The following is a 22,605-nucleotide window of genomic DNA, read 5'->3' as shown; positions in this document are numbered from 1 at the left end:
AGGTGGCAAAGGACGTGTCCATCCGTCTCCACAATGAGCTGGACACTGTGGAGAAGAAAAGATCTCGTCTGGAGCAGGAGAACGAGGAGCTGAGGGTGAAACTACAGGATCTGGAGGTGGCCAAGCAGGTCCTGCAAGCTGAGATGGAGAAGGCCAGAGAGGTGAGAGACAACTGACCATTCTAGAAACGTTCAGGGTGTTGATTAGACACCCAGTGGGCTTTAAAATGAACTGTAGATATGCAATTATTACAAGTGTCAAATTTGTGGAAATTGCAATGAGTGGCTGTGCATTTTACTACAGGAAAAAAGTGTTGTTATGCAATATGAAACCAATGAAAGATACTGCTAGGGTGGTCTTGGTTTTTACCAGGGCATTGCTTTGTGGTTGCTAAAGTTAATCTGAGTGCTTGTTAAGAGTGTTGCTGTGTGGTATTGGGCATTGCTAGGTGGTTGCTATGTGGTTACCTACTGGTTCAAACAAAATGATCCCACTTCTAAATCAGTATAACATTCTGGTCGCTAGTTATGACTTAGGTCCTTCCTTTAATGGGTCACCAGGCAAATTGCGAGTTATAAAGTCAGAATTGTGATATAAAGTCAGAATTGTGAGTCATAAAGTCAGAATTGCGAGTCATAAAGTCAGAATTGTGATATAAAGTCAGAATTGCGAGTCATAAAGTCAGAATTGCGAGTCATAAAGTCAGAATTGCGAGATATAAAGTCAGAATTGTGAGTTATAAAGTCAGAATTGCAAGTTATAAAGTCAGAATTGTGATATAAAGTCAGAATTGCAAGATATAAAGTCAGAATTGTGAGTTATAAAGTCAGAATTGCAAGTTATAAAGTCAGAATTGTGATATAAAGTCCGAATTGCGAGTCATAAAGTCCGAATTGCGAGTTATAAAGTCCAAATTGCGAGATATAAAGTCAGAATTGTGAGTTATAAAGTCAGAATTGCGAGTTATAAAGTCAGAATTGTGAGTTATAAAGTCAGAATTGTGAGTTATAAAGTCAGAATTGCAAGATATAAAGTCAGAATTGCGAGATATAAAGTCAGAATTGCGAGATATAAAGTCAGAATTACGAGATATAAAGTCAGAATTACGAGATATAAAGTCAGAATTGAGAGTTATAAAGTCAGAATTGTGATATAAAGTCAGAATTGTGAGTTATAAAGTCAGAATTGTGATATAAAGTCAGAATTGCGAGTTATAAAGTCAGAATTGTGATATAAAGTCAGAATTGTGAGTTATAAAGTCAGAATTGCGAGTCATAAAGTCAGAATTGTGATATGAAGTCAGAATTGCGAGATATAAAGTCAGAATTGCGAGTCATAAAGTCAGAATTGCGAGATATAAAGTCAGAATTGTGAGTTATAAAGTCAGAATTGCAAGATATAAAGTCAGAATTGCGAGATATAAAGTCAGAATTGCGAGATATAAAGTCAGAATTGCGAGTTATAAAGTCAGAATTGTGATATGAAGTCAGAATTGCGAGATATAAAGTCAGAATTGCGAGATATAAAGTCAGAATTGCGAGTTATAAAGTCAGAATTGCAAGATATAAAGTCAGAATTGCAAGATATAAAGTCAGAATTGTGATATAAAGTCAGAATTGCAAGTCATAAAGTCAGAATTGCGAGTCATAAAGTCAGAATTGCGAGTTATAAAGTCAGAATTGTGTGTTATAAATTCAGAATCATGAGTTATAAAGTTTATATCTTGCAATTCTTAGAAAAAAAAGTCAGAATTGTGAGATAAAAAGACACAATTACCTTTTGTATTTTGTATTTAGTGGCGGAAACAAGCTTCCATAACAAACTACTGAATTTGATGTATCATCATAAAATCAATGATTCATGCCTTAGAACAACTAATAATAACCACAATAAACCATTTTTCTGCAAAATAATATAGTTCACAAGTCACATGTATGTGGCCACAGACGGCGGCCATTTGGAGTTGGAACAATCCATTTTTGGCCATTTTAGCTTCAGTAAGGGAATTTAGTGTCAGTTCTGTAGGAAGTTGCTAGTAATTGGGGAAAAATTGGATCATTAATTAGTTTCAGATTCTCAGAAAAGGCTTCATTAGGAGCTCCTGGGAAGCTTTTTGAAAGGGAAAGTATTTATGTTGTACTTGATTTGGTTTGGGGCAGAACTCTTAATGTTAACACATTCATTTAGCTTGAGGCGCAGCGCTCCGCTCTAGTCAAAGCTATGTGTGTTACGACAGGAGCTGAGAGCCCTTCGCTCGTACTGATCTGTTGACTTTCTCTGTGTAAATGTCAGCTCGGGTGGGTGGGATTGAGGGTGGAATGGGAGCACATGAATTTAGCATTAGATTTTCTCTACTGACAGTTTAACGAGGAGGAACATAAAGCATGCTTCTTGTGTTTGGTTAATTCTCTAGTTTGGCCTGAATTCTTTTGGTAATAAATGATTCTTTGTCTTCTGAGTAATAGATGGTTGGCTGGATGATCTACGTTGGCTCAATGGTTGGTCTGTGCTCTATTAGCTATGTCTGCTACATGATAGAAAGTGATGAAAGCATTATTGTTTTGAAGCAACTGTCATTACTGGTCGGTTTACTCTTTTCTTTGGGAGTCATTTTATGGGGTGTTGTGTACTGCTGTGATAGTCAGTGCCAGTGCTCCGATTTGCTCGGCTGCACCACTATGGTTCAACCCACAGGTCTGTTATGCATTCTTATTGGCTGAAAGCCCGGGGCAGGATGCGTGCCACTCTCTGTTGTTGAGGTCTGAATTCTTGGCATAGCGGGCACTTATGGTACACAGCGAGACTGAACTTCTAGAAAAGAGCCAGTAAAGACTTTCAGACAACAGATCTCTCAAAGAATAGGAAGAAATGATGGATCATCGCATATAAAAGAAGATGATCTGATTAATATATCTCAGTTAACAGCATGGGATGAAAGAGATGTATTAAGTTTGATTGGACAGCTCTCTGAAATACTTGATTCTGATTGATCAATTGTGGCATTTTGCAGTGAAATATTTTTGTTTAATGAAGGTTAAGATGTATAATGGATGATTTCCCACAAATATGTGCTAGTTTGATGTCTTCTTTATTTTTCTGAGTAAATAATTGATACACTTGCATCAAGGTCCTGATAACGATTGACTGTACATTAGCTTTTACTTTACATATTTCATCTGCTCTAGTGCTCCAAACATGGATCAACACCATTTAAGCACACAAATGTCCTCATGTCTTCTCCAAATTAGTATATTTATGAAAATAATGGCACACTCTTAAGAAACCTGTAAAAACACAACAGTAAAAACATGTTAACCTGAATAAGTTGGCAAAACTCAAAAAAATTGAGGCAATCAGTTGCCATTAACAGAAACGTCTAAATTAGCATAACAAAACATTAATCACTACTAAATCTCACACTTATCATTAATCTTGCACACAAAACATTATATCACATTTAATTTTAGCATTTACTCTCACTTTCGAGTGACATGGTCAAAGCATGCTGGGATTTCTATAATAGAAATCCCAGTTCAGTTTCAGTTAAACTCAAGTTAATCTAAATTAAAAGAAATTAGTTCATAAAACTCAAAACAATTAAACAGTTCACTTTACTTAAAATATTTCAGTTCTGTGAACTTGAAAGAAAAAGAAAGTGCTAAATACTCATAAAAGTTATACTAATTTGTTTAATTTAAGTTTGTCCTACTAAAAAACAATTAATTTAAACAATTTTTGAGCTTTAGGGTTTACTGTGAGCGATATACAGTAAAAAAATAGTGCCCTAGAATTAAAAATTGAATTTATCTTGGCATTGTTAAATAACAAGAGTTCAGTACATGGAAATGACATACAGTGAGTCTCAAACTCCATTGTTTCCTCTTTCTTATATAAATCTCATTTGTTTAAAAGACCTCCGAAGAACAGGCGAATCTCAACATAACACCGACTGTTACGTAACAGTCGGGATCATTAATATGTATGACCCCAATATTTGCATATGCCAGCCCATGTTCAAGGCATTACACAAGGGCAGCCAGTATTAACGTCTGGATCTGTGCACAGCTGAATCATCAGACTAGGTAAGCAAGCAAGAACAACAGCGAAAAATGGCAGATAGAGCAATAATAACTGACATGATCCATGATATCATGATATTTTTAGTGATATTTGTAAATTGTCTTTCTAAATGGTTCGTTAGCATGTTGCTAATGTACTGTTAAATGTGGTTAAAGTTACCATAATTTCATACTGTATTCACAGAGACAAGAGAGCCGTCATTATTTTCATTTTTAAACACTTGCAGTCTGTATAATTCATAAACACAACTTCATTCTTTATAAATCTCTCCAACAGTGTAGCATTAGCCGTTAGCACAGCCTCAAATTCATTCAGAATCAAATGTAAACAATATAACAGTATACAATACTCACATAATCCGACGCATGCATGCAGTATGCATGACGAACACTTTGTAAAGATCCATTTTGAGGGTTATATTAGCTGTGTAAACTTTGCTTATGCACCGTTTAAGGCAAGCGCGAGCTCCGGGGGCGAAGAGTGCGCGATTTAAAGGGGCCGCAACCTGAATCGGTGCATTTCTAATTATGCCCCAAAATAGGCAATTAAAAAAATGAATTTAAAAAAATCTATGGGGTATTTTGAGCTGAAACTTCACAGACACATTCAGGGGACACCTTAGACTTATATTACATCTTGTAAAAAAAACATTCGATGGCACCTTTAAATGTAAAATGCTGAAGTCTCTGCATGACACATCACATATGATTATATTTTATTTAATTAGTTTTGTTTCTTTCTTATTTTGTTATTTGTTAGGCTGTTTTGTGTTACATTTTCTGTTGTAACACCATGTTTTATGGACAGGCTGCTTATCAGCACATTTAAGGTAAAAAGCAGATTTTGGTAGTAGTAGAAGTGGATTGAAGTTTTTTTTTTTACTACCATAAATGTAAAGCCATGTCTGATCATGAACGTGCCATTACATTATTAAACTGAACAACTGACAATGGTGAAATACCATAAAATTCAAGGAAGAAGAAACTTGTGAAAATGTCTCATTTCTGACTTTTTGACAAGTGACTTTTGGGCTTTTTGCTTGAGAAAAGGCAAGTTTGCATGCGGGGCACGCTGATGTCATCAGATCAAAGACCTCCTTCCTAACACAAAAACAAACACTGACAAGTAAAGGCTTGCTGATTTGGGATTTTTTAACCTTTAACCTTAAAAAAATCCTATTTTTCCTTTCCTACAAACGCTTTTCATTCTTCTTTCATACTCTCCATCCCTCTTTCTCAAACTCTCTCTCAGTACTTCATTTAACACAGAACGAGTATCGATCGGCGCTGCAGCTGCCGTGAAGTCTCTCGGGTGATTAGGTTCACATGTCTCCTGCCGGCGGAGTGTAAGAGGGTGTGTTTGTGTGTTCATGGCCTTCTGATGGTGGTCTCGATGTGGAGGGCCTGTTTTATAGAGGCTGTTTAACAGGTGTTTAATAGGCTTCAGTACAGTAAAAGGAGGTTGGTTTGAGAGTGAAGTCTTATTAGAGTTTTTTTCTTTCGCAGCTCATGTGTTAGTTTATCATTCAGAGCCCAGTGTGTCTCACAAACAGCATGCATTAATTGTTAATTCAGAGCTCTTCACCCTTTCTAGACTGTGCTAGAGGAAACAGTCCTATGAGGATGACTGATTTTTTTATTTATATTTTTCAGGAAACTGGTATCTTTGTTTTGCTCTGAGGGGGAAGCCCTGAGAAAGGAAGGAAGTGCAGGGTCACTGGAGCTGCATTCATGAACTCACTGATGGAAACAAACACTAGATGAGGAACACTATCTTAGAGATGGACAGTGTCTATTTAAACTTTAAAACCCTTGCTTGCTGTGTAGGGAAAAGCATGGGAATATTTAAATAATGGTTTTCCAAGAACTTCCTGAAAGTTTGAGGGATGATGTGGGCCTTGTATTTCTGTTCTTTCAGAACTAGAGTAATGAAATGCTGACCTGCTGACTCGCAGGGTATTTGACGATTACGAGAACAGTCATAGGTCAGTAAAAACAGCGCTGTGAGCTTTTATAAGAAACTGTTTCCAGATAGATGAGCCTTGTCATTTCAAGACAAATCAATTTACTTTTCCCTTGATTTCCCTTACAGAAAAGAATTGTGGCGTTATGATCACTAGATTCATGCAGAATGGCATGCATTTACAAGGATTTTGAAGAATACTATGGTACATAAATGGTCCAATAACCCTGGTATGTACCATGATACTTTATTTAGTGTGGTTATAGTGTTGTATTTCCCTGCCATTTCTTTTCCATTACAATCCAATGAATTAGATTCATGAACACACAATACACAAAGTCATAATAAAGTGAATGTTCTCAAACTATTTTTGTAGACCAATGAAGATAAAAAATATTTACAATATCCAGTTTTCATTGTATCCGATATTTGCATTGCTCTAAATAACACAAAGTAAGGAGAGTTAAATGGAGGCACAATAGCTGGTATCTTGAGTCTGTCTGGCAGCTGTGTTTGCTGTGTTTCTCTGTATTGTCCTGTCTGACCTGTGCAGCATCAAAGCACATGGCATTAGAGCTTTTGACTAGATTTGGAACATGATGGGAACAATAGACAATAAAAGCAAGTGAGAAGCGTACACATATATATATATATATATATATATTCTCAAGCACACAAGTGGCATATATAGGTTTGTTTGTTTTCTCAAAAACCAAGTGGTACCTTGTTAAAAGAGTATTTTAAAAAGACTACTTATTATGGAAAAAATATACTTTCTAAAAATATACTGATTTAAATGTTTTCGGACACGTAATTGCAAATGCAAATGAATTAGAATGCATTGTAGTTTATATTTAGTGCAGTTATCTGAACTTTAGTGCACTTTTTTGACCCACCTACCTAAGTGTGACTTAAAGTAGACCTATAATTCCCCCTTTTACAAGATGTAATATAAGTCTCTGGTGTCTCCAGAATGTGTCTGTGAAGTTTCAGCTCAAAATACCCCACAGATCATTTATTATAGCTTGTCAGATTTACCCCTATTTGGGTGTGAGCAAAAACACGTCGTTTTTGTGTGTGTCCCTTTAAATGCAAATGAGCTGCTGCTCCCGCCCCCTTTCCAGAAGAGGGCGGAGCTTTAACAGCTCAACAACAACAAAGCTGGAGAATCTCACGCAGCCAAAATGAGGATTGTCAGTAACGATGTTCAGCTTTACATTGTTCATTTTGGGGAAGAAGCTTGTTAGTTAGTTAGTGTGTAATGTTGCTGTTTGATCATAAACAACATCTGCAAAGTTACGATGCTTAAAGTTCAAAGCAAATATTTTCTGTTAATAATCACTGTTTAAGAACTACAACAAACGGCTGGTAGGGACTACAACAAGCTTCTTCCTGGGTTGGTGACGTCACAAACCCCCCAAATTTACATAAACCCCGCCCCTGAGAATACATAACAAAGGGGGTGGGGCCATGTTATTGCATTACAGTCTGTAACACAAATGCAATAGCATGTCATAAAAGCAAGATGACAACATAAGTTATAACCGCAATTAAACTAATCTACTGTTCTGTCTTCATGCTGCATATATTCTCTGGCTCTGTAGGATCTTACAACAGTTCCCACAGGAGTGATTTATAGATTATCATGACAGAATATGCTAATCAACAACTTTAAGATAATTAACTCCACATCAGCTACATTAATTCATCAACTAACCGTTCAGAAACGTCCTGTTTCATTCTACATGTTGTCACTTCCTCTTGAGTCTCTCCACCATTGTCCGACTCTGGTTTGAACATAAAAGGCTGAACAGTTTCTGACATTTTCAGTGAGTCTGTGTGAGGTAATCGGCGCTGCTAACACAAGCTCTTGAAACTCCGCCCTCTTCTTGAGAGCAGCAGCTCATTTGCATTTAAAGGGACACACACACACAAAAAAAGTGACAAATTTAACATACTATAAAAATGATTTTGTGGGGTATTTTGAGCTAAAACTTCATATACACACTCTGTGGACATCAGAGACTTATTTTACATCTTGTAAAAGTGCAATTATATGACCCCTTTAATGCCATTTCTATTGAAACTTGTATGTTATGTATTTCAGTATATTTGTAATTGCAGATTTGTAATGATAAAGTGGCAATTTAAAATATATTAAAAAATATATCAACTTTAAATGTAATATTGAACACACTACAGTTAAAATTACTTTTCATGTGCTTTAGTATGTTAGTCAACACATCAATATAAGTATACAAAAGATTATTAAAGGTGCCCTAGAATCAGAATTTGAATTTACCTCGGCATAGTTAAATAACAAGAGTTCAGTACATGGAAAAGACATACATTGAGTTTCAAACCCCATTGTTTCCTCCTTCTTATGTAAATCTCATTTGTTTAAAAGACTTCCGGAAAACACTCGGATCTCGACATAACACTGACTGTTACGTAACAGTCGGAATCATTAATATGTACGACCCCAATATTTGCATAATGCCAGCCCATTCGACGCATTAGACAAGGAAAGGCAGTATTTGGATCTGGATCTGTGCACAGACTAGGTAAGCAAGCAAGAACAACAACAGCGAAAAATGGCAGATGGAGCAATAATAACTGACATGATCCATGATATCATGATATTTTTAGTGATATTTGTAAATTGTCTTTCTAAATGTTTCATTAGCATGTTGTTAATGTACTGTTAAATGTGGATAAAGTTACCATCGTTTCTTATTGTATTCACGGAGGCGAGAGAGCCGTCGCTATTTTCATTATTAAACACTTTCAGTCTGTATAATTCATAAACACAACTTCATTCTTTATAAATCTCTCCAACAGTGTGTAATGTTAGCGTTAGCCACAGAGCATAGCCTCAAACTCACACAGAATCAAACGTAACCATCTAAATAAATACTTTACTCACATAATTTGAAGCATGCATACAGCATGCATGACGAACATCTTGTAAAGATCCATTTGAGGGTTATATTAGCTGTGTGAACTTTGTTTATGCGATGTATATATAGTCGAGAGCTCGTGGGGCAGAGGAAGCGCATCTCTTAAAGGGGCGGCGCGCGGAAAAAATCAGTGCATAGTTAATGATGCCCCAAAATAGGTAGTTAAAAAAATAAATAAATAAAAATCTATGGGGTATTTTGAGCTGAAACTTCACAGACACATTCAGGGGACACCTTAGACTTATATTACATCTTGTAAAAAAACAATCTAGGGCACCTTTAAAACAATGATTTAAAATGTACTTCAAAATAAAACTAAATCTGCAAGTACATATACTTTCAAGAGTATACTACAAGTGCGCATTCAGTACAATTAAGTGCACTTCTTTTTCACAAGGTGTATCATTCATGTTCTTAACACAGATTTAGGGGTTTGTCCAAATTCCTAATAAAGGAGTATGAGCAATAGTAATATTGATTATCGCCTTAGCAAACACCAATATTACTTTTTTTTTTTTAATCTTCACTGTTGCTTCATTACAGGAAGTCAACCAACACCTGTTTTAATCTGACACACATCCAGATACATGTTCTTTCCTCAGGAAACGAGAGATGATTTCATGCTCTAGTAAAAGTCTGCATGAAAAATGAAACTTACTACACATGAACACGCACATTCAAGCACACAGGCCCAGACTGCACTATATAGGTTAGGCTGCATCCATATACACCATCTAAACAAACCAGCTAAAACAAGTTTTCAAATATTTGATGGCTGGACATACAAACTTCTACAGCTTTATGCCAACTAAATGCAAGAGCAGATGTGTGTCTGATATCTTTGTGTGCTTCTCATGTTCACACACAGGGTGGATTGACTGGTCTAACACACACCTCTGACTGTTGTTGTTTGTCATTCATCATATCTTCCTCTTTCTTTTTGAGCCGTTTAATGTATAAGAGCTATTTTTGAATATCATATCACCAGACCTAGCGGAACGTGTTGGTCAGGGGAAAAGGGGATTTCTAAAATGGTCAGGGATGTCAGTGCTTGCTTGATCTGACGTCTCAGTCACTGTTGTGGGATTCAAGTGTGCACTTTTAAATGAAAGGCCATTATCTGTCTTAAACCTAGGCTCTAATGTCACACAAACAGCTATTGGCTCTGTATGTGCGTGGATGTTTGTACACTTCAGACAGAGAGCTTGTAATCTCCAACTGCTTCCACTTGAGAATTACACGACTGAACAAATGGGACAGGCAAAACAAACAATAAGAGGATGTTGGTAGGGAGCGAGTTTGCGGCAAGCTCTTTTTTATTGAGCTCAGCAGTGCTAGAACTGACAAAGAAAGCGCAGAAAGGGAAATGTGTGTTTGATTGATGTCTGGACCTTTATGTCTGATACACACACACACACAGCAACTCATATAATGCTTTTGAGGCTGGAGGTTATTAGATTTGATAGTGACAATGCTGCAGTGCATGTAGGTCATTTATAAACCCATGCACACGCACAAAACACACATGCACACACCTTGTGTAAAGCAACTGGCTGTTCTGTTTCTGCTTTTAATGGCGGTCTAATAGTGTTGTCTCCTGGATACATCTCCACACAAACTGCATTAGGGAGCACCATGTCATGTACTAAGATTGTGACCGTGGAAACCAGCTGAGATCAGCTGTTTGAAAGAAGTTTAGCATGTCGGACAAGATTAGATCTGTCAGGTTTATGGACAACGCTTGTTCCCTGCTGTGTCAGTCTGTTTAACATAATCTACACAAGTACATACTAACTCCTTTGAATACTGTCATCATTTTAAGGTAAACTGAAATTGAATTTTGGCAGGTTGTAGTGAAGACCAAGTATATCTATGCTTAATAATGTGAAGTAGACGAACTTGCGTCATTCATTCACACAGACAGTCAGACACATGTAGAACATGCACACTTCATATTTAAGTAGCTTTTTGTGGTTTAATATTCCAGTCCAGTGCTTACCTGACTTAATAAAACAGGCTGTGTGACTACAAGGAATGATTACCTCAATGTATGTCCGTATACAAGTTTGAAGGACTTTATTTAAAGGATTATTTCACTTTCAAATAAAATTTCCCTGATAATTTACTCACCCCCATGTCATCCAAGACGTTCATGTCTTTCTTTCTTCAGTCGAAAAGAAATGAAGGTTTTTGATGAAAACATTCCAGGATTATTCTCCTTATAGTGGACTTCAATGGGCACCAAACTGTTGAAGGTCAAAATTACAGTTTCAGTGCAGCTTCAAAGAGATTTTAACGATGCCAGACGAGGAATAAGAGTCTTATCTAGCGAAACAATCGGTCATTTTTGAAAAAAATGTAAATGTATATGTTTAATATAAACAAATGATCGCCTTCCAAGTGCTTCCGCCAAAAACCGCACTTTCGTATTCTTCAAAAAGCTTGCGCTGTATGTCCTACACCTTCCCTATTCTACTTACGGAATGAACGCAGCGCCAGTTCCATTTTTTCCGTAAATGTTTTCATCAAAAACCTTAAACCTAAACATCTTTGATGACAAAGTGAACTAATCCTTTAAAGCTGCAGTCTGTAAGTTTTGCCTCTTTATCGCCATCTCTGTTTGAAACCTGCAACTGCAGTTATTTGTGGAATTATCATCTTTACGTGGTTGTGCATCGGCACGGCTCCTCAGCAGATGAAACTAATGTTTGCTGTCAGTGACCGCACCGGTATGGATACTGAACTTCAGAATCACAGATTGTAGTCTTGAAGTATGACCAAAATAAGAATTTTCAATGGAAAATGTCATCTGAACAAGTAACATGTCTGCCACTTTTGTTCTGACCAACTGAGAAAAAAAACATTACAGTAAATCGGTGATTAAATCTAACGATCGCTTAGCTTGGATCACATCAAACTATGCAAATTATTATTAGCATTGCGTGACTGTGTATTTAGTGTGTATTAGCGTTACCTGTAGATTTCAATTTCTGTACATTTCTGTCTAATCTCTAACGTTAATTTGTCAAACTATAAAATCTGCCATCCAAATGATAAGTTTAATTATTTCAGATGCTGTGAGAAAAGGCTATAAATCACCTGCAGTATCTTCACATGATATAGCCTACTAGCTGGGACTCGTTCTTTATGTTTACAGACGTGACGTAATGACGCAAAGACGAACGGCGGCATGCTCAAATTTCCCACGGATTATCCCATTATTACAACTATACCGTTGCGAATCGGGCTAAGATAAGGAGATTTTGAACAGTGTCTGGTTATGTAGTTGCTCAGAAATTGATTTTGCATCTTTTTTAACCAAAAAAAAGTTACGGACTGCAGCTTTAAATTAAATACACCTCTTTAGCTATTATCACATGCCAGTGATTATCCTTCCATGTTGGCGGAATAAATGAAAATGCATTATAGTTTAAATTTATGCATCCATTGCCAACCCCTGCACTAGTTCCATATCACGATTTATTAAGTGCACAGCTCTACTTTTTATGTATTCATCCAAATTTTGCCAAATTATGTGATGTTAAAGTAAATTCAAATTTTATGAGTGGATTTCAAATGTGCATTGCAGGAATCATGGAGACCTAAATATTTTTTTTGCATTTCAGTGATATTTCTGACAGTATTTTATGCCTACAAATAGCAGCTTTAAGAGTTTTATAATCAATTGAAAGTGTGTTTGTGACGCAGATATTTCTAACAATGGGGTGAGTGGGACTTTCACACAGAGTGCTTGTATTGATCCACAGTGCTATTTCAGTTGTGTCATGTATAGCTCCCATCCACTGGTGTTTCCCAGGACTGAGGTTAAATGAAATGTATTTGCATTGCCATTGATTATGCTTAAAAAAGAAGATGAGTTCTTAGTCTTACTAAGGCCTTTACATCATTACACACCACAACTAGTGCTTCCTGCCCTCTGATCGAATTCACAGGTCTCTTAGGTGAAGCTAATTGGTTAGATCTCAGATCTTCCGCTTTCTTCCTAATCAGATCAGTAAGCTATTGCTTTGATTTTGTGTATGAGATAGATCTTATATAAGACATGTCTCCTCACATCCAGGCTCTAGGGAACTTGTCCTGTGAACTTCATTTGGGTCAACCAGCAATCTTCCACTTTCATGACACACACACACACTGAGTGCTATAGAAAAGCATGCGTATGCACTCTGGTGCATTGATTTATATAGAGCATGGATAACAGTCTTCGCTTCATAGCCTTTGCACAAGACTAACTATCAGTATTCATCTGTGTCTGTCTATACACCTCACTGATCTGTTAAAGGGTTATTCACTATGGCTTGTCGGAAGCTGCAGACTCGTATTATTTAAAAATGGGAATGCTATGGTTGAAATAGAGATTTATAAGTCATCTTAAAATGTGATGGGTTCATTACAGAGGAAGCTCCTAAATTGGTTAAAGTGTGTGAAGTGTGATTGTAGTTAGGATCTTCTGTTTTAGATATAATGGCTTGAGAAGTGAGCTGGGATTGAGATTGATCACTTAATCACATCAGAATTACACTTTCAGCGATTCTCTTCAGCAAAATGGTTTTATTACTGCAGCCCACTGACCTGCCCACCTAATCAATGTAATATGTCTAGACCAATGACCTGAAGTAATATGGCCAGCGAAACTACAGCTCTATTTAGAAGAGAGTACTATCATAGTGCTTACTGCATACTGCACAGTATAGCCTACATTCAGAAATTAATAGGGGAAAAAACACTGAAAGTGACAAAAATGCTTCTGGAATTCAAAATGTTGGGGCAAAATATCTGCATTGATATTTTAACGTAGGCCTAGTTATACATATAAATCATATAAAATGTGTTGACCCAGATTTAATTTTACATGCAAAAGTCAGATTTACTTAGATTAAGAATTTATCGGAATGCATTCAATTAAATTCATTTATTTATTACATAGATCTGTGATGTACGTACTTTCTGTTTGATCGAAATGAACTTCATTGGCATCCTAATGAAGTGAGGCTGATTTGTTTATTAATATTAAGTAATATTAGATTATACTTTTTTTTGGCTTAATCAAACCAGATTATTGCTTAGATTAAAACGTATTTAAAAGACATTTACATTACTTGGCATTTTTTACAGTTCATAAAAGCATGGCAAACGTGTGTGTAGCAATATTTTGGGTAAAAATTTTAAAAATGTGAACCCAGAAGTGAGCTAAATTTGATAAAACCTTCTGTAAAAATGACATACTAATAAAGTAAAATTGTAAAAATGCAAAATGATGTGTTCGTTTATAGTACTAATAGTAAAAATGCCCCAGAAAATCTGCTCCAGGGTGTAAAAGCATTGTGCATTGCATTGTGGGAGGGATGTTCTCCTACACATACCGCATGCCTTCATTTACAATAGAACTCCTTATACAGCATGCATACTACTGAATCTATCTATCATACTGAATTTATACTACATTTAAGTCAAAGCAGTTCAGTGGTAATTGATAACAAATCCATTCAATACCAATTGAGGTGAAATGTGTTTATATTTATATCCTGCAGACCATTATCCTCATTAATAGAGAAAGGACATTGATTAACAAGCCATTAAATGCCCCACAAACTAATTACACAGCTCTTGGACAAATAATCTGGTTTATGTGTCTGTTGTCTATTAAAACAGATGCGCTCTAGATTATTGACTGTCGCTCTATAATGACCGTCTAAATGCTCGTCCATTATAATAATCTAAAAATGATTTTCAATAGCTTGCTAGAACATTATCTAAAATATTTCCTTCAGAGCATTATCTTCTACACCCATCACCCATGTGCATCTAATGGTCAATGACCTCTCTGCTTGTGCTTGATATAAGTTAGTGAACCACAGAACAACTGAATATATAAAGCATCTCCCCAAGGGGGTTGTTAAAATCGCCCTGTTTTCCCCTGCTGGACGATGCCATAACTACACCTTACATCTTTCTCTTTCTCCATTGATGACCATAATATTATTTCATTATAATATAGTAAAAGGTTTACCAGTTTTTGGACTGTGTGTTCTTGTGGTGCAAGCAGCCTTGTTAATAAAGGCCTTCTGAAGCAAAGTGATGCATTTATGTTAGAAAAATGCCCATATTTAAATCTTTATAAACTAAAATAACTAGCATCCGGCAGATGGCCATACGCACGTCGACACCTAAAGAGTAACCCCTTACGTGACGTAGGAGTAGCGTAAGCTTAGACGCCTCAAATAGGGCTATGCAACCTCCTCTTCTCTTCTCTTATAGTGAAATCCTCCAACATTTCTGTGTAAATCTTCTAGTATTAGACTTATAATTCGTGACCGGTGTTTTGTTTTGCTCTATCCTCTGTGCTTCCGCGTTTGTCAGTGCGTAATACGTCAGGTCAGAGTTCACTCTTTCGCCGTAAATCGATGCAAATGGCTGTCTGTCAGAAACTACTTATTTTAGTTTTAAATATGGATAATTTTCTTACATAAATGCATCCTTTATTAACCCTCCGGAGCCGTGTGGCTATCTTTTATGATGGATGGTTGCACTTTTTTGGGCTTCAAAATCTCATCCTCTCTTCATTATAAAGCTTGTGAGAGCCAGGACATTATTTAATATAACTCTGATCATATTCATCTGAAAGAAGAAAGTCATAAACACCTAGGATGGTTTGAGGGTGAGTAAATCATGGGGCAGTTTTCATTTTTGGGTGAACTATCCCTTTAATAGCTTAAAACAGCCTGGCTGCAAAATTGAGCGCTCATGAACAAAGATGGCCGATTTCAAACCAGGGCGTTCTTGCTCCAGCCAAGCAACTCCAACTATTGAGATGAATGGAAATGCTTATGGATAGCTTTCTCCGGTTATCCTCCCATGATATAGTGCTGTTGTGTGTTACCTGTCCATCATATTTTCTCCTGCTCAGTCTTTCTCTCACTCTCTCAGATTTGGCATATAGCCTCTTGGGATTTGAGAGGTTCTCCTGATATATTTTGCCACAAATTGAAAAGAATATTGAATCGAGTCTGTGATGTGTTCTAGCTCAGGAATAGTACCGGCTGTCTGAAAATGCAAAAGTGAAGAATAGACCATTCAGATGTCTACAAACCTACAAATTTTGCCATGTATTTCTATCCTTAGTTATGGATGTAAACTCAGGAATTTGACCTATTTTGGTCTTTTCCACAGATTCCAAAATCCTTCTCCAGATTCAGCCTCCGTCTCTGAATGCCAAATGTCGTTCTTAATACAAATGAGAGAACAAAGTGTGCAATGAGAGGAATGTTTGGAGTGTTTTCATGTGCCAGAGCGCATGCGGCCGGCAATCTGACACACTAATGAGCGTCAAGTGCTAGCTATTCTCTCTAACGAGCGCATGGGCTCCCTGATTGAATTCCTCTGAAAGGGGAGGACCAGATACAAAGACAAAGAGCAGTTTATGTTGCTGTGGGGAGCTGGATGTCTCCGGCACTATCTTTCATGCAGAAAACAAGGACAGATACTCTATCCAAAGCTTTTTGGTATCTAGGACAGGTTAAAGATGAAGGGGCTGATTCCTTTAGGCTGATTCTAAATGGGTTTATACTCAGTTCTTATTGATGTAAATATTGAAAATTGTCAAGATGTATGGAAAGGAATTTTCTCTTAGGCTACAGATAAAGAGATTTTCAGTTTTGTGGATATATTCCCAATGTAAGACAAACCGTGACTGCATTTGATTGCTGTGTCAGTGGTGTTAATGAGAAACAGGCTGCTATAGTTAGATTTGATTGGCCCACACCTGGGAGAAATTGCCTTATGCTCAGTACAGGTGTGATTCGACACCTTTTTCTTCCCTGTTTCTCAGACATTCATCTTTTGAACTTCACCAAATGGCACAAAACACACAGTTTAAGTGATGGCAGACTGTCAACATGAATTCACAGGTCTACACCCTGATATATTCATGGGATGACTGATCAAGTCAGCAGTGTTTCAATTAATGATTAGATTTTGAATGTTGAAAATGTTGATATTTTGAAATATGGAGACAGTGGTACTCAAGGAAGAAGGGATAAAAGAGAGAAAAAGGGAGGTGTCCTCTGCTGGGGTGGCGCCTAGGCTTTTTTTGTGAAGAGTTTGCACACAACAGAAGCTTAGAGATTAAACTCTCACAAGCCAAAGAGAAAAGAAAGAGGCAGAACGGACCTTTCATATGACATGGCCCCATTAATAATGTGTTCATGCTGAAGGTGTAACAGAAAGAGGTCGAGGACACAGTGTTTCTCAACCCAAATTACCTTTATGCCTTTGCTCTACAATGCATCTCCGGCAAATGCTGAATTTATTCTGCATTAAACTGATCAAAAGTGACATTAATGTTACAAAAGTTTTCTATTTCGAATAAATGCTGTTCTTTTGACCTTTTACATTCATCAAAGAATCCTGAAAAAAAAAAAAAATGTTGTATAGTTTCCACAAAAACATGAAGTGCAACCGTTTTCAACATTGGTAATAATAAGTGTTTCTTCAGCATATTATGCTGCGTTCACACCAAACGCGAATAGAGCGTAAAATTCGCGTCTACCGCGTCTAGTTTGCCGCTTGAACATTTTGAATGCATTCGCGCGTCTAGAGCGAAATAGACGCGCGTAAAAAACAAGCGTTTGAAGCGAAATTGACGCGCGTCCGAGGCGAAATCCGCTTCTTGTGGGAGGGGCAAGTGCTAGGCGGTTGTCTGTTTGCAAGATGGCTGATGTTGATCGTGCGTTCATCGAGAGAGCTACCGCTTTGTATTTGCTCTGGAGAGCAGAACAGCAGCGTAGAGGTCAGCGTCGCGGGAAGCCTGCGGGTCGATAAACGTGTACGTGACTCAAAAGTGAAATGTGTATTTACAACTTACGAGGTAGCCCAATCTCCTCACCGACACTCTTCCAAGCGAGGTCCTTTTTATTCCTGTCTGAAGTATGAACTTGTGTCATAAATCTCTGGGTGACTGCTCACTGATAATATCAGTCGTTCCTCCATTTTGAATGAGTGACTCCGGGCGGGCCTGCCGCCACAGCAGCCAGCAGGCTCCTGATTGGTTAACGCGGCGCGAATTTACGCCAAAGTTCAAATTTTTCAACTCGGGCGTCAGACGCGAATTCGCGTCAAATGCTAAATGCATAGAACTAGACGCGCGAATGAGGCGAATTCGCGTCTTCCGCGCCGCGCTAAACGCCTCATTTGCGCCGCGAGACCTCCAGATGCGCGTGAACGCGTCTTTACATTGACTGAACATTGAAATCATTCGCGCCAGACGCTCTATTCGCGTTTGGTGTGAACACAGCATTAGAATGATTTCCGAAGGATCGTGTTACACTGAAAACTGGAGTAATGGTGCTTTTCCATCACGGGAATGTTACATTTTAAATATATTAAAATTGAAATATTACAATTTAAACTTTTCTATCTGCCTATGCTGCAGAGCAAGTATGGACTTGCTACTGCTGATAGATACACAGACATGATGCTGTGAGCATGCAAGATATGCTGCTGCTGCATAAATAGACATTAATAAACCCTGTAGCATATCTAGGCAGGTGGAGCTGGGGAGGTGGAGGAACTCTATTGAACCAGACTATTTGAATGTTGAGCAAGAAATCTCATTGGCTGCAGGATCGGCCAATCAGCTCGTGTTATGCGGTAATGATGTGATTGATTGCAGATTGCATGTAAAGGACCATCAGCCTGCGCCCTCGGACTGAACTAGATATTTATTAGGTTTGTTCGACTTGAAGCAGTCGGTGTATGACATCAGTGCGGCATCCGTTCGCTCTGTATGTTTTCGAATCGCTCTCGCGGTACTTTGATGTCATACACAGATGGGTCTATGCACTGCCGCTTCAAGTCAAACTCCTTTTATGTCGGACAAAAAGTCAATCTAATTAAGATGATTATTTTTTTCACATTCTCGCTTTCTCTCCATTCTTACTGAAGTGTTTCCATCCATTTCTTCTCTGTTCTGGATCACACTCATATCTGCTTTTCCCTCATGGGCTTCATGTGTAATTATAAAAGCGATTCCCAGCTCTAATTAACACTCAAGCTTGACAAGTATGTAAAATAACCGTCCCGCTCACGGGTGGACAGAAACATATGTCATTCTTCTTGAGTGTGAGAAAGCTGGAGGCAAATGCTGCTATATGCCAAGATTTTACCCTGAATAAATACAAGCTCAGGATGAGCCCGATATGTGATATATTGTGTTCGCGTTGGTGAAATGGCATCAGAGATTTGCTGACAGATGCAAGCAGCAGTACCTGGCAGGCAGAGAAGCTGCTTGCACCTGTGTGTGTGTGTGTGTGTGTGTGTGTGTGTGTGTGTGTGTGTGTGTGTGTGTGTGTGCATGAGTGATTTAAGTGTATGTGCACCATTAGGACTCCATTACAGGAAACGTATCATAGAGACTCGTATTTTTCTTGCTGTTTTAAGAAATTTAAAAAAGGGTTGATGTTCACTGTATGTGTACTCTAATGTTCTGCATGCGCTGACGATGCACATAGAGGTTAGCCAATCATAACAGAGGTCATTTACATGCAGATGTCTTAAAGACACAGTACCAAAAACAGCCCGTTTAATTTGAAGCATGACAGAGAGATTGCAAAAATGGTCTTCATGAAATCTTACCTCGAGATACCTTGGCTAACATTATAAACAGTGTAAAAAAATAGCATGCTACAAAAGTGTGGCCGCTTTAGTACTTGCCATCATCTTAAATGCATGTGGGTATTGGGACGGACAGAAGTATGTGGACGTGGATGATGGTCTCGAGTTGCCTTAAATTCACGTGGACAGGAAAACAGTCCAGTATGGCTTTAGGATTTAGACTGAAAATGTTTTGGATTGATAGAGGTTTTGTCACAGTTCTTTGTGTAAGGCATAATGTTTATCACTGCCATCCTGCTGTTGTGAAGTAATAAACATTCTGCTGCCGTGGATCAAAGAGAATATCTCATTTCCTAATCATGTAATGTGTGTGGGAATCACGCAGCACCTGCAGGCTCTCTGTTGCTTTATGAAAAATGCTATCTGGCTTTTAGCTTCCTTGTGTTTTAGTGCAATTAGTAAGGGAGAAAGAGGGGAACGTGGTGGTTTTCTGCAGTTGTTTTGCTTGTTTGTGCAGGAGGAGAGGGGTCTGCTCATATCAAATGGATTTGAAAGGTTGTGATTTCCTGTTTCCCCTCTCCTAACTTCCTCCCCCCACTTATTCATCAATTTGTTCCATTGAACTCTACAGGGGAACTGCTCACAAAAGCCGTTGTCATGGGAACCCATTATAGTCTGGAGTGGTCGGGGACTCGTGTCTCTGCGGTCTGGGAATTGAGAAAAAGCAATGGATTTACCACAGCTTCTCTCTCTGGTTATGTCTAGCTTATGGAGCACTGCGCAGTGTACACTGCATGCAGCCTAATTTTTAATAAGTATGTGAAACAGAACGCATTTGCAACGATAAACATTTCACACAGTAGTATAAATACTTTGCATTTGCATGCTGCAATGCATTGTTGTCACATGACCTTTTGTTTGTTGTACTCTGCAAGTAGCGTCCAGTTGGAAATTAAAATTATTTTGCATTTTTAATCCAATTTTGTGTAAATGTCTGAATTTGATAGTCCATCAAAGTAGGTCAAGACAGAAGAATTGTTGCTGATATTATTTTCATTTTGTCACACTGGAAATAGAAGGTTAAGTGCATTGCATTGTGGGATATGGTAGTCTGTGTATTCCAAGCAATTGAAGAATCAAATTGTAAGTTTTTTGATTAAAAATTGTGTATTAGTAAAGTCATGATTTGAAAAGCCATATTGTGATTTCTGTTTAATTTTCATTAATTGTGCAGCATGGAAGCCCGTTTCCGCCACTGAATAAAAAAATTATTATATGACATTAATCTCAGAATTCTGACTTTTTTTCTTGCAATTGCAAGTTTATGTCTCAGAATTGTGACTATATCAGAATTGTGACTTTATATCAGAATTGTGACTTTATTCACGCAATTGCGAGTTTATATCTCAGAATTGTGACTTTATTTCATGCAACTGCGAGTTTATATCTCAGAATTGTGACTTTTCATGCAATTGCATTTATAGCTCAGAATTTTGACTTTATATCATGCAACTGCGAGTTTATATCTCAGAATTGTGACTATATCAGAATTGTGACTTTATATCAGAATTGTGACTTTATATCACAAAATTGTGTGTATATTTCGAATTGTTTATATCTCAGAATTGTGACTTTATTTCACGCAACTGCGAGTTTATATCTCAGAATTGTGACTTTATATCAGAATTGTGACTTTATATCATGCAATTGCGAGTTTATATCTCAGAATTGTGACTTTATATCATGAAAGTTTATATCTCAGAATTGTGACTTTATATCATGCAACTGCGAGTTTATATCTCAGAATTGTGACTTTATATCATGCAACTGCGATTTTATATCTCAGAATTGTGACTTTATATCATGCAACTGCGAGTTTATATCTCAGAATTGTGACTTTATTTCATGCAACTGCGAGTTTATATCTCAGAGTTGTGACTTTACATCAGAATTGTGACTTTATATGAGAATTGTGACTTTATATCATGCAACTGCGAGTTTATATCTCAGAATTGTGACTTTATATCATGCAACTTTATATCTCAGCGAGTTTATAGCTCAGAATTGTGACTTTATATCATGCAACTGCGAGTTTATAGCTCAGAATTGTGACTTTATATCATGCAACTGCGAGTTTATAGCTCAGAATTGTGACTTTATATCAGAATTGTGACTTTATATCATGCAACTTTATAGCGAGTTTATAGAATTGTGACTCAGAATTGTGACTTTATATCATGCAACTGCGAGTTTATAGCTCAGAATTGTGACTTTATATCATGCAACTTTATATCTCAGCTTTATATCATGAGTTTATATCTCAGAATTGTGACTTTATATCATGCAATTACTTTATATCTCAGAATTGTGACTTTATATCATGCAATTGAGTTTATATCTCAGAATTGTGACTTTAAGTAAAAATATAAAAATAAATAAAAAAAATAAAAACAGTAATTGCAACTTTTTATCTCACAATTCTGACATTTTTTCTCACAATTGTGAGTTATAAAGTCACAATTCTGAGATATAAACTCGCAATTGCGAGGTAAAAAGTCAGAATTCTGAGATAAAAAGTTGCAATTACTGTGTTTTTTTTTTTTTTATTTAGTGGTGGAAACGGGCATCCATAGTGCAGCCCTACTATATACTGCAGAAATAGTAACAGTACAGTCAATTGTTTGGGTCAAATACGGACAAACCCAACTGTTGGTTTAAAGTTTTAAATCAAATCTGAATCACTGTTCCTCAAAGCAGTGTCCACATGCTCCCTATATTGTCTTTTCTATATCTACTAATAGCTATAAATACTATGAATCATTTGAATTTGATTCATGTGCACATTCGTACCTGGCAGAAGAGGAAGATCCTGCTGTATTACAGGTGTTAGCTTTAGTCTGGACGATTCAAACAGTTAAAATCCTAATGATGTCCCCTGTCTAAACAGACAAAGAAAACTCTCTCAATGAAA

At 37.2% G+C, this 22,605-nt stretch overlaps 1 protein-coding gene across 2 annotated transcripts in view; it reads left to right on the top strand.

The window, feature by feature from the left end:
- soga1 (suppressor of glucose, autophagy associated 1) overlaps positions 1 to 22,605 on the top strand; it is a 62,425-nt gene that overhangs the window by 13,327 nt on the left and 26,493 nt on the right. For both annotated transcript variants that reach the window (XM_048177196.1, XM_048177195.1), the window contains exon 3: positions 3 to 161. In XM_048177196.1, coding sequence (XP_048033153.1) covers positions 3 to 161 — 159 coding nt within the window. The remainder of the gene's footprint in view (positions 1 to 2; positions 162 to 22,605) is intronic.

Source organism: Megalobrama amblycephala, linkage group LG24, assembly GCF_018812025.1.
Source record: "Megalobrama amblycephala isolate DHTTF-2021 linkage group LG24, ASM1881202v1, whole genome shotgun sequence".
Lineage (NCBI taxonomy): Eukaryota > Metazoa > Chordata > Actinopteri > Cypriniformes > Xenocyprididae > Megalobrama > Megalobrama amblycephala.
This window is presented reverse-complemented; position numbering and strand designations above follow the sequence as displayed.